We start from the raw sequence: 12,070 nt of genomic DNA, 5'->3' as shown, positions 1-12,070 counted from the left end.
TTCAGCACCTGTACCAAACACAGCCCTGCTTTAAAGGCAGCACTGATTTGAGTTGTCAGGTTTTCCTTCTTTACGCCATAAAATGCCACCTTTCTGACTGAGCCGTCCTTAGTCCGCCTGCTCTCTTCTAACACAGATGAACGGCTCGCCAGCCTTTCTCCCACACATCCATCAGCTCACTTTCCCCTCTCTAGGTTCATGGGCAACCTGGATTGCCTTAAGATCACAAGGTAATAATTCATCAGCCAAAGGCGTGTCAGGGTGATTGCTGTGAAATGAGACTTCATAGCTACAAAGAAAGCAGGTTGAGAAAGTGGTGCGTATGACCGTGAGTGTGCACAATGGTGTTTTATCATTTCTGGTGTGTGAAAAAAAACAGACTTTCTACCCAAAGAGTCTCTATTGTTAAACTTTAATGAGTCTTTAGGAACTCAGACTTTATTTCAACAAACATTTATGACCAATATTGGCAGGCGAGAACTCAAGAGGCAGCATCTGACTCCACCAAATAAATTAAATAATACAAAAGCTGACTTCATTCACACTTCTGCGCATGCATACTGAACACACACACATGCAGAGATATGAAAGCCTGATGAAGGAGCCTCACAAATGATCTATACTGATAAATCATAATTTTACAGATTATTTTCCCATACTTTTCACAATCGAGCAGGAACACTGTGAAATATTTAAGACGAGTACAAACTAAAGGATTGTACTACATTGTAAACAGAGAATAAGAAACAGATACAGTTTGTCTTTCAAGGTATTCAGAGGAAAGGTATTCTGCATGGAAGCAAATCGATCTGGGTAATGTTGCATCCACGTTTACAGTTGTGAAATGAAAAAAAAAAGGATTGCATGCATCAAGTAGTTGCATCCTGAGTTATTAATTTTAAGGGTTGTTTGTAAAAATGTCTGTATGGAGAAAATGTAACAAAGCTAACTGGATATAAAGTCAAACAAACACTTTTTTAATGCTTAGTTTTTACATACTTCATCTTCTCAACACCTACAGTAAGAGAAGGAATGGATGGAGGAATGGTTGGAGTTTTAGGAAACAACACAAACAGGCTGATATGTTAACGAGGCTCAGTAATGGAAGCTGATAATAAGAACCTTATTATAGAATAAATTGACTTTAGTGTGTGTCTTCACTCTTGTACTGTAGACACCATTGAATGATTTGGTTTACAAATTTTCTCCCCCCCAGCAGGGGCAAAGAGGAATACATCTGGAATGAAAACATCATTATAGTTCTCTGTTAAAGGTCAATATGTGTGGCATGATCTAAATACATATACTGTTGTTTCGTGTTTTGTTTAGTTTAGAATTAAGGTGTGTTGATAAAATGTTGGTTAACACACCATGACGGTCTGCAGTTTGCATAACCACAAATATTCCCAAACAACCTGAATCTGTCATTCTTGTAAAGTGAAGGGAAACCAGCTAATGGCAGTGAACAACTACAGGTGGGAATATTCACAAAGTTAACAAACACCTGATAACAAAAGAAAAACAACTCATAAATAATCCACATACCGTTTACAATAATTTAAAAAATGCAAAAGAATCCTTTGAATCAACAAAAGATTTTATCATAAAGCAGAAAAATAAATAGAAGACTTTGTTCCTGGCTGTTTTTCATGACAAGACTTGTGACCTGAGTGTGTATTTAATGGTCCTCTGTACCCAACTTTCACAGTGAAAAAAAACAAACAGATTCAGAGAGGTCGGCAACAAACCGATGAGGAACAGGCTGATCTGAATGTGCTCTAACACTCTCTACAGTAAACTCACATACACTCATGATTCTCAAAGCGATCCTCTGATAAAGCAAACTTCTGGCTACCACAGATGAGTCTCACGTATCTCAGAGATGATGGTGTTGGCCTTTTTAAGAGCCTACAAGCAAAACAGACAAATAAGACTGTTAAATTTATGACCCCCCAAAAAAAACAGGAGTTGATTTTTTTTTATTCCTCAGTTTTACCTCGAGCATCTGTGCAACCTCAGTCCGTTGCTGCGCGGTTTCCTGCGATTCGATGAGCAGCTCCTGAAGCAGTGGCTGCTTGTAGAGCTGACCCACCAGCTCGCTCTGCAGATTCTCCTTCACATTGTTCACCAAGAAATGCATCACTGTCTTGGGTACACTGCAAACAGATCCAAGAAGGTCAGATAAAAAAAAAGAAAACAGCTGAATGGAATGAGAGATTCAGAGTAGCAGTGGGTGCCCTCCGGTGTTTTGGATTTGTTGAGTAAAATCAAACCTGTCTTGAATGCTTTTGCGAACGATGAGGAAGTAGCACTTGATCAGACGCTGGATGACCTCACAGTCTCTCTGCTCCTTCGTGCTCAGTTTGCGGGATGCAGGCATCGCCTGGCAGAGACGATGCAAAGGATCAATCAAATCCTAAACGTTTGGTGCCTTTAATGATCCTATCGCTCACCGTGTCAAGCAGGTTAATGGCCTGGCCTTTACTCGGGCTGCCAAACCCCGTGGCTGGAGTTCTCTCCTCAGTAACCTTCTCGTTCTTCCACCGTTTTCCTCCATCGGTGGCCTCCGCCTGAAAACAAGGTAAAAACAAACAAAAAAAAACTCAAAGGGGAAAAAATTATATCACAGAGTGTGGATTTTTTTTTGTAGCATTTGGATGCAAAACATTTAAATCCAGGTTCCACAAAGCACAGCCTCTGCAGTTTCCTTTGGCAGGATGAATGAGAGATGTTAATGTTTGCTGTAGGGCAAAAACAAACAAATTGTACCTGCTGACTGTTGACGGATGCTGAGACCTGCGCTGCATCTGTAAAGTCCGGATGTTTCGTATTGATGTAAGCGAGCTCTATGGCCACTAAATTGTGCACCTGTCACAAAAAAGCAGAAGAAAATGATTGCTAGAAACACTGAGCTGCTTTCTAAAACTATTATAGATGCACTAATCAGTCAGATGGAGATCACAATCTGACAGCTTTCCATCGATTGGGAGGTTGAACGTTAGAAATACTGAATGTTTTTGCTTTCCAAGAACTTCCATCATTTTCAAAAAAAAAATTTTTTATTTAAATTGATGACATTAAAACAGGTTAAGCTTAAGCACATGCACTTTAAAACTGGCAGCATATGATTTTTGTCTTTTTTTTTGTAGTTCTACAAGGTAAACAAAAAATGGAGCGGGGAAGTCAGCCTTTAAAGGAAAGTGGAAATTAATTTCAGCCAGGCAAAAACTATGTTAATTAATACAGAATTAGCTGCGGATTACCATTTCATTCGTGATTGGCAAGCGCTTCCTCAATAATCCGGTCACAACCTCAACAATGGAATCGTGCAGTTTGGGAAATCGTAGAAGCTCCTTTAACACACACAGAGAGGCACACTCTTAGTCTCTTTTAGCTCTAATGAAATAACCCACTGATGCAGAAAAGTTAAAGTGGATAACCTTCTCTTGACTAACCTGAGTGCTGAAGGAGGAGCAGTGCTGGATGATCCTCTGCAACTCTTCATGAACCAGCTCCACACAGCGCAGGCTGGGATCCTCCAGACGCTTAATTTGCCTCTTTACCAGCAACTCGAAAGAAACCTCTGGCACAAAAAGAGCAGGTCTCGGACCCTGCAGGGCCAAACCAACATGTCTCAAACACACTTATCTATGCCAGGGGTACAATAAACAGTGTAGATGAGTCTCCAATAAGAGGCAGCTGACCGTAGCGTTGCGGATGGCGGTGAGGATATCCAGATCGCTCAGTCCTCCTAGGGGGTCGATGGACTGCAGGGTGCGGCCGAACGTCTCGTGGAATATGTAACAGATCCGAGCCCCTCCGCAGCTGCAGGGGAGACGGGTTCAGCCGTGAGTGTGTGTGTATCAGCCGTGATAATTGAGCCCAAATGAAATGCTGTCAACCAATAAAAAAAGGTCAATATTTGCTCTTGACACATGCAAGCGAATTAATTGGCCGGAGGTAAGAGAGCTGAAGAGGTGAAGGTCCCAGAAGATGACATTAATGCCACAATCTAGAGACTAACATGCTGACTTTTACTAAATCTGCCTAAATTAGACGCAATCTCTCTGCTAAGAAGTCAGAACTGATTATAAGGGTCTGTTCTGAAACAGTTTAAGCAGGTAATCATAATAAAAATTGAGTAAACCAAGGGGGGCAAACTCCAGTTTTGAAGTCAATGGATGTTTTTAAGCCCTTCTTTGTTCTCTTTTAATCTCAAACGGTTCTCATATTCAAGGAGCCTGGTATGACGCCGCTCTCCTGAGAAAAAAAGAGCACCTCAGTGAAAAAGTTAAGCAGCTTGTAAAAGCAGGACATGTTCTTCTAAAACCTGCAGATCATGCAGCATTAATGAAGTCTGTAAAGCTATGTTCACCCACAGCACTGCTCATGAATATCAATGTCACTTTTTTGTGCTATTTTATTAATTTAACAGTCATGTACAATGCAGTACATAGAGTGCTCTTTTATGTATTCAGTCAGTTTTAACTAGTAAGGGGAGTCTGAGCCTGTAGAAATAGGCTCTCCAATGTCCTAATCTGTTCTTTTCCCTGTCGTTTGAAAAATGTAAAAATGTATCTCGTTTATTAAAGTAATCTTATTCAGAACATTAAGGTGACTCACTGATAACTAACCCTGGATCATCAGTGTCCTTAAGGAATCCCCTTAGGAAGAACAAGGGAGAAAAAATGAAAATATTGAGAGCTGTGTAAAAAAAAGTCAAGATTAGACAGCATACGGGTGAAAACTGGGAAGCCAGCTCCAGCAAGAGGATCAGGTACACAAGAAAATAACAGGTTTAAAGCAAGAAGAGAATCTGAATGATGAGAATCTGAACCTGTTCCTCAATATGTTCTATTCATAAACAATCCTTATTCTTTTTTTGTTTCCAAGTAGACACTGATGCCACCTTTACCTCCCGCTCCCACCTGGGTGTTGGAAGAAGTCAGGGTAACGACGTCAGGAAAGCGTAAATTTGGTAAACTATGAATGAATGAATGATGGGACTAATGATATCGATTGTCCCACTCTCTTCCTTGTCTCTCATTTTTCCCCCGTTACCATCAACCCTTTATTAGCATACGTTATGTTTAATGCATGGGAGAAATCTACAGTAATATCCTAACAAATATTGAATTCAATAAGTCATTTTTGATTGAGCTACTGTACACCATATAATATAAGCTTTACATCAGCTTAATCCCTTTTTGGTTGAAAAGCAAATGTTGCATATATGTGTGTATAAGAGAATGTTGAGTTATGTTTTTTTTTTTTTTTCTGTTTTTAAGTTCACCAAAAACAAAATCATAAATTCATCATCACTATGATATCAAAATGATGAAAGTGATTCAGTATATTATTACTCGTCTAAAAGATCTGAGGAGACCAGGAGAGACAGATGAGTGAAAACAGATGGCTGCTGGACAGATGTGTGGCAGCGTAGAAGTAATTATCTTAACTTGAATGTGACCCAAACAGGAGATGATCCTCAGGTTGAGGAGAAACAGAAATAGGCCTGTTTCACTATTTCTAGAGGTGCTGAGGGACCCTGAAAACAATTACTTTGAACAAACTTGAAAAATAAAAGAAATCTCTAACTTTTTACAGCTAAATTGATCAGTTTTATTTAAGCTCAAATTTTCCATTTATATTAAAGGTATAGTGGAAGCTGTTCTTTTTCTGGGTGCAGGGTTTATAAGGGAATGAGTAACTCTAATTTAATGCTCTTAGAAATAATTTAATGCCATCAACAAGTACTCATTACTCTCATATAATACATATATATATATATATATATATATATATATATATACATATATATATATATATATATATATACACATATATATATATATATATATATATATGTATGACAGACAGCAAAATCTTTCATCGACAGGCTGCAGCCATGTCCTGAATTCCACGTTTTCCAGCCACTTTTGTTGAAATTAGCATTTTCCAATTCTCTAGCTTTTTCTCCGCATCGAGCTTCTTTTCCAAGCATACGGCTTTACGATCAAGTGGAATCAGTTCCACGAAAACGCGTGCAACAAGTTATATCTGATGAAATTGTTTTTAGAAACTTTTTTTTTTACATTTTAAATGCCATGATAATCACATTTTATGAATTCGAATGCCAATTAAGGCCTTAATTTAAAAAATAATGATTGAATGACTTTTAATGATTTTTTAATGACCCGCGGAAACCCTGGGGTGGATCATAAAAATAAGTGGTCTTCCTAATTGTCAGTCATTCTAGTGATGTTTACGTAAGGCCGTCATATGTGCTCGTCCCCATTTTCACTTACTGGAGGTTAGTCTGACATAGAGGAAAAATTGCAAATCTTCTTTTGGAAAGTAAGCTTGTATGAGTGATGCAAACAGAAACTTTTAAACGAGGAGAAATGGGCTTGTGCATGCTCTTGCACACGTTTAATAGACGTTTCCTCTCGGGAGCAGGTACAAGTTTGTGCATGTGCATTTTTTTTTTTTGGTACGTTTGTACGTTGAGGGGGCGGGTCTTGTCAAAGATTGGCGAAAATCCTCCACTTTAAAGTTAAAAATCGTATTTATTCCAAATAAAAAACAAAGAACAAATTTGAATGATCTTTTTTTTTAATTATTGATGAAGGATGGAGGATTTATAGCACAGAATATCTAAAGAGCTGAACTTTGATTATTATCACAAGTAGAAATAAGCAGAACAGACCTCATCCCACTTATGGTTTTTGACTAGCTTACTTGAAATACTCAGTGAGGCCACAATTACATTATAATTTTAGTTATTTTACACCATTACCTTTGATTTGGCAACTAATTGCTTCAGTTGAGTTTTCCGATGGGAAGGGATTTTAAAATCCAGATCAAGTGAAATTAATCATTTCAAAAGACAAAAAATACTTTTTAGCTGGAATAACAAATCTGCAATTTAACAGATTGATATGTACATTTCACAGGCTTGAACACACGCCTGTGATGCGGTACCCCTTTAAATAAACTAGACACATTTGAGATTGTTCAATAGCTTATTTCAATGGCTACAAAGCCCAACACCCCATGTGGTCTTAACCAATAACAGCAGAGATTAATAACGCATAATATCGCACGTCACTGGCTGACAGGAAGTGGACCGGAAGTGAACCTGAGGTGAGATTTCGGGGACTATATCTGGCTCCAATCGTGTCATAAAAATATGCAGACATCTGTGTCTTGTAGATTGGAAGACGATGTAAAGAACCATGCAACATTGCGAGCTAACAACCGAGGAAATAAGTATTAGAAGTAAATATTAGTAAGATGCTGAGAATAAGCTAACCTTCTGATGTCAACAACCGGAAGTTATGGCCGATTTTCTTATGACGTAATATTTTCGTTACAAATATGCTGGATTACTTTTTATCTGTGGACCCTTATGGACGAATCGAGTATAAATAATTGAAGATTGGATTTATACAACGGCTTCTGGATGCCTTCAAAAGTATGTTGATGAGGCTGTTTTGTTTGTTTACATTTTGACATGGTTCTATATCTGTTTTAGTTGTGCTTTGGTTCTCGCTGTGTCCATAAAATCATCTTGTTGGTTGAATTGTGGAGAATCTAAGCTTTGCAATGATATCTAACATGTCTATATTGGTAAAAATTTTACCTGTGGAATTTTATGCACTCTTGAGTTATTACTACACTTTACATCCACCGGGTTGTTTTAAAGAGGTTAAAATAAAGCTAAAAAACTGGAGCCCTAATTTGAAAACAAAACATCTTTAGTCAGACTGTTTTCTCAGATCTGTGGCAAAGCGGATCACTGCAGGAGATCCTGTGTGCTCACAGCGAAGGCCATTTAGAGTGATGACACTGAATTATCAAAACAGGAAGCTCATGTCAAGAAGAGGAAGCACATCAGACATGAATACTCCAGCCAGGAAGTGTGAGGGAGAGCCAGCTACCAAAGTACTGCTGTCCTTTTAGCCTTTCAAATACACACAGCATGTTATTTAAATGCCTAACTGGAAATGACCTCACAGGGAACATCTAAAAGCAGATTTAAAGAGCAAACATTTTTTAGCTTTATTGGAAAGTTGCTTGTTAAATATGAGACCGGGCCATAACGACTGGATGGAAAAAAAGGGAAATATAAAGGCCAAATCACACGATAATATGCTCCATATGCTAATTCTGTGAGATTTATTTAACTAATTTTTGCTGGATTTCAGCATCCTAAAATTGGCCTAACCAATTACATTAAATTTAGATCAAATTATAATAGCTGGACCACGAATATAAGATGATGCATATTAACTTTTTATATGCATTATGTTTGAAATTATACAACATCATCAACGTATTTTTAGCATTAATGTCCCTTAAAAAAATCACAAAACAATTAAAAAGATGGCTTTAGAAATAAAAAGTCATCACAATGTTGGGTTTATGTTACATATGGATTCTTAAAACAGCTAAATAGATCAATGTTCTCTAAAGAGTGAGGAGCTACTCACAGCTCTGATGTCTGGATGTGTCTGGCTGTTCCCTCGATGGTGTTGCAATAATCACTGGCAAACTTGGTGACAATCTGCAGCAGAGTGGCGCTGTGATCCTCTACTGGCTGACCGTAGCTGTTGAGCTGTGCCTGATACTGGGCACTCAGCACCGTCACTCTGGTTTTAAGGTCTGGCAAGCAGTCCCGGATGTGGTGCATGAGCAGCCTGCTCAGAGTTTTGGCCAGATAGCTTGAGCCGGATCGGGAGGCAAGTGAGGGGTAGTGGCGTTGCAGAAAAGCTTGTTCGTCTTTCAGTGAATCCTGTAGAGTCTTTTGGGTGTTGATGTCATGCTGGCTCCTAGCAAGAACAAAGACAGATGGAGTACAGCTAAAAATCTTTTCAGAGTTAGAGAGGAAAACGTTGATAAAAAAAAAAGACGATAACACTTAAATGTAGTTTTCCAAACCTATTAACCACCCCGATAATCCCGAGACGGATGGGAATGACTCGACCCAGAAGTACTTCAAGTGCATCGGTTCCTGCATCCATCAGGTCCAGTTTGCTGACCACCAGCAGTGTCCGACGACCTGACAGATAAAAGAAAGAATATGGACCGGAACGTCAACAGCCTGTAGGAAGATACTGAAGTGGTGCAGAAAAATTTTATATATATATATATATATATATATATATATATATATATATATATATATATATATATATATATATATATATATATATATATATATATATATGGTGTAAGACACAACCCTGCAATACAGATTTCCTGTTTTACAATCACTGCATCGATCTCTTTATTCCCAGCAAGAACTCAAACTGAGGCTCAGAAAACAAAATGTCTCACCTTCTGGATCTACTTCGCGAGCCAGTTTCAGAGCATCAGACGTGGCCAAGTCAGAATTGGCCGGGGAGACTGCAAGGATGAGAGAGTTTGGGTTTGAGATGAAGGACAGGATCATCACCTGCACTTGAGTCTCTATGTCTTCAGGCTGATCACCAACAGGAACCTAGAGCGACCACAACAGACAACTGACACATGTTATACAATACAAAGCACATACGCAATGTTGATGGGATTTTTTTTTCTTTTTTGGGGGGTGCAACATTATATACAGCTCTTTAGGAGACAACAAAAGTAAACCAATTTACCTTGGTGATTCCTGGCAAATCAACAAGTGTTAGATTAAGAACATTGGGGGAGAAAATCTTCAGATATATGGGCTCAGGACTGATTCCCTGGAAAGCAAGGATTATATATCAAACAGTAAAGAAATTGGACAAAAAGGACAAAATTAGAGTTTGATTCTTTTCATCAAAGAAATATTAATACCTTGTTGTCACCGGAACCGCGCGCTGTTTCTGCTTCAATCTCCTTACGGATCTCCTGAAAATCTGTGAAGATCTAACGGCACACCAAAAACAATGCATCATGGGTTACACTTAACTTACAATACCATAACCAAGTAATAGTCAAAAAAACATGCCTGATTCTTGCAGTGCAGGAAGGTACCCCACTCTTCAGCTTTGATCCCTGAACAAAAAATTTATTATTCTTAACAAAATAAATGTGACATAAATCAAAGCTAATGATGCAAACAAATCATAACAAATGTACTATTTAAGTTGAATGCTGCACAGAATGATTGAAAGATTTAAAAGAAGAAGAAGAATGCAGACATGCAGATTAAATGTAAAGAGACCTGGGTAGCTGTTCTGAGCATTTTGTTTAATTCCATTTCCTAAAATGTAATAAAAAAGAGGAAAAAATGCTTCATGTTAGAAAAGAGAAATTACAGATATGCAAGGAATAAAGAGTAGTTTGACAGTAAGAAAAAGCAAAAAGCACACATCAGCTAATTTAAGCAGTGGCCATAACTTCTCTGTATTTGTTCAAGCCACAAACATCCTCAATTCTAACATTTAAACCTGAAATAACTTTATTTTTACATAAAATAGAGAAGATTTCTGTACCATTCTCAGTTTTTATCCTCTCCTTCAGAGGGGCGACGTTAATAAGCTGCAAGACGAGCGGACGTCTTGTGACTATTCCTGATCCTCGAGGCAAGAAATCTCGTCCGACCAGACTCTCCAACACGGAGCTTTTCCCACTGCTCTGTAATAGGAAGAAGAGAGTAAATAAACTAACAAATATTGATTTTAAAATCATGCAAACGAAACTTTTATAAAAATCACATTACATTTTTTTGTGGAATCTATTTGCTGCCAGCCCACTTGACTCTAACACTATATACATATAATCAAGAGTAACTGATTACCTTTAGAAGTAAACAATATAGTTAAGCCCATGTGGGCTTTTTAATAGTGGAATAAAATAGAAGTTGAGCAGTTTTTTTTTTTTTTTACCAGAGAGAGAATTTATAGTAAAGAACGTAAATAAGAGCCAGGAACACTGCAGAAAGGCCAAGAATAATCTGCTGGAGTGTAGTTCTATAAAAATCCTGACACTGTTTGGGAAATTAAGATGCTATTTTCAGACAGAGGCTTTTATTTCTAAATAAATCTTCAAGACTATTTAGCATTCAACTGAAATACTGTGCACAATTTATTTTTCAATTACATAAAATCGCAATAATACATTACAAATTGTATAAAATTCAAATTCAACACAAAATAAACATCTCCAGCAAACTTTAAAGTCGTGTGCAAGATAGTTTTTATATCCTTTAGTTAAAACAGAGGACACATCATAAGCTGATGTGTCCTTTCTGATGACTAACCTGAGATCCAACCACAACTATTTGGGGAAGCTGTATGATCTCAGCCCCCACGGTCAGGAAGACCTCCTGCAGCCGGTTAATAGTGGGAATAAGAGTCTCCATCCTTCCAAAGGACGCAGAGCCTCCCTGAATGCAGAAAACCACGTTAAAAATGTAAAGGAAATACACACAGTTAATGCAACTGAGAAAATACTGTATAAAAGAGTGCGAATGTTAATGATTTCACCGTTTAGGCTTGTCAGAAAGTTCTTTATTACTATTATGGTCTGCAAATGTGGTTAACTAAAAGCTAAGATGCTTTCGCTCTGGGCAGAAGTGGTCCTGATGAGAGGGAAGAAACGCCCTGATCCCTAAGCGACAGGAGACCTTCGACATAACGCAACCCAAATATTTGTTTTTTAAATAAAAAAACGGACTACATGATTTCAGGAGTACAAACAAGGCACGATGCTGTGTGTAGCAGCACTGGCTAAAGGACTCTATAAAAGCTAACAGCCCCAGCTGGCTAAAAGCAGGAAGTGGGTGATTTGCTAATGCTAATTTAGCCGCTAAAACAGCTTATGTTGAAACATACCTTCTAGTTCTATAAAAATCCTCCTTTATCCAACTTGTCGGGTTTTCATACTTTATCACAAGGAGAAAGATGTCAAAAAATAGTCATTTTTTTCGAAGTGATATTGAAAATTATCAGTGGAATGTACAACCCGTCCCTCAATGGCAGGGGGCGGTACCTTATTAGTCATGATGAATGTGATTGGTCAGAAAGGAAAAATCACGGGTCTTTCTGTCTTCTGATTGGCTGTAGGGGATCACCGATTACAAAGTGCCGCCTTT

The 12,070-nt window shown here is 38.1% G+C and overlaps 1 protein-coding gene across 2 annotated transcripts; it reads right to left on the bottom strand.

Annotated features, from left to right (window-relative positions):
* Positions 1-395: 395 nt before the first annotated feature.
* On the bottom strand, positions 396-11,968 carry si:dkey-32e23.4 (dynamin-1-like protein). Of its 2 annotated transcripts, XM_038285757.1 has the most exons (18): positions 11,811-11,968; positions 11,237-11,362; positions 10,470-10,611; positions 10,199-10,237; positions 9,983-10,029; positions 9,829-9,900; positions 9,648-9,734; positions 9,343-9,505; positions 8,944-9,064; positions 8,496-8,834; positions 3,705-3,825; positions 3,456-3,611; positions 3,264-3,353; positions 2,770-2,868; positions 2,454-2,570; positions 2,274-2,383; positions 1,997-2,156; positions 396-1,908 (listed from the first exon to the last, which is right to left on the bottom strand). In XM_038285757.1, the coding sequence occupies exons 2-18, from the start codon at positions 11,336-11,338 to the stop codon at positions 1,852-1,854; spliced, it is 2,022 nt and encodes a 673-aa protein (XP_038141685.1). In that variant the 5' UTR covers positions 11,339-11,362; positions 11,811-11,968; the 3' UTR covers positions 396-1,851. The 2 variants fall into 2 exon arrangements, with proteins under 2 accessions (XP_038141685.1, XP_038141686.1); XM_038285758.1 differs by lacking the exon at positions 10,199-10,237.
* Between the last annotated feature and the right edge of the window lie 102 nt (positions 11,969-12,070).

The sequence above is a fragment of the Cyprinodon tularosa genome, unplaced genomic scaffold, assembly GCF_016077235.1.
Source record: "Cyprinodon tularosa strain WSP-4 unplaced genomic scaffold, ASM1607723v1 ctg214, whole genome shotgun sequence".
Lineage (NCBI taxonomy): Eukaryota > Metazoa > Chordata > Actinopteri > Cyprinodontiformes > Cyprinodontidae > Cyprinodon > Cyprinodon tularosa.
The sequence above is the reverse complement of the archived record's forward strand: the minus strand, read 5'-3'. Positions and strand labels throughout refer to the sequence as shown.

Coding starts and splice junctions, on each gene's coding strand:
- si:dkey-32e23.4 (XM_038285757.1), bottom strand. CDS start 11,338: ATGGAGACTCTTATTCCCACTATTAACCGGCTGCAGGAGGTCTTCCTG. Junction 10,030..10,198: donor TGCTCAGAACAGCTACCCAG/GTCTCTTTACAT, acceptor TTTTTTGTTCAG/GGATCAAAGCTGAAGAGTGG. Junction 9,506..9,647: donor ATTTGCCAGGAATCACCAAG/GTAAATTGGTTT, acceptor TGGTCGCTCTAG/GTTCCTGTTGGTGATCAGCC.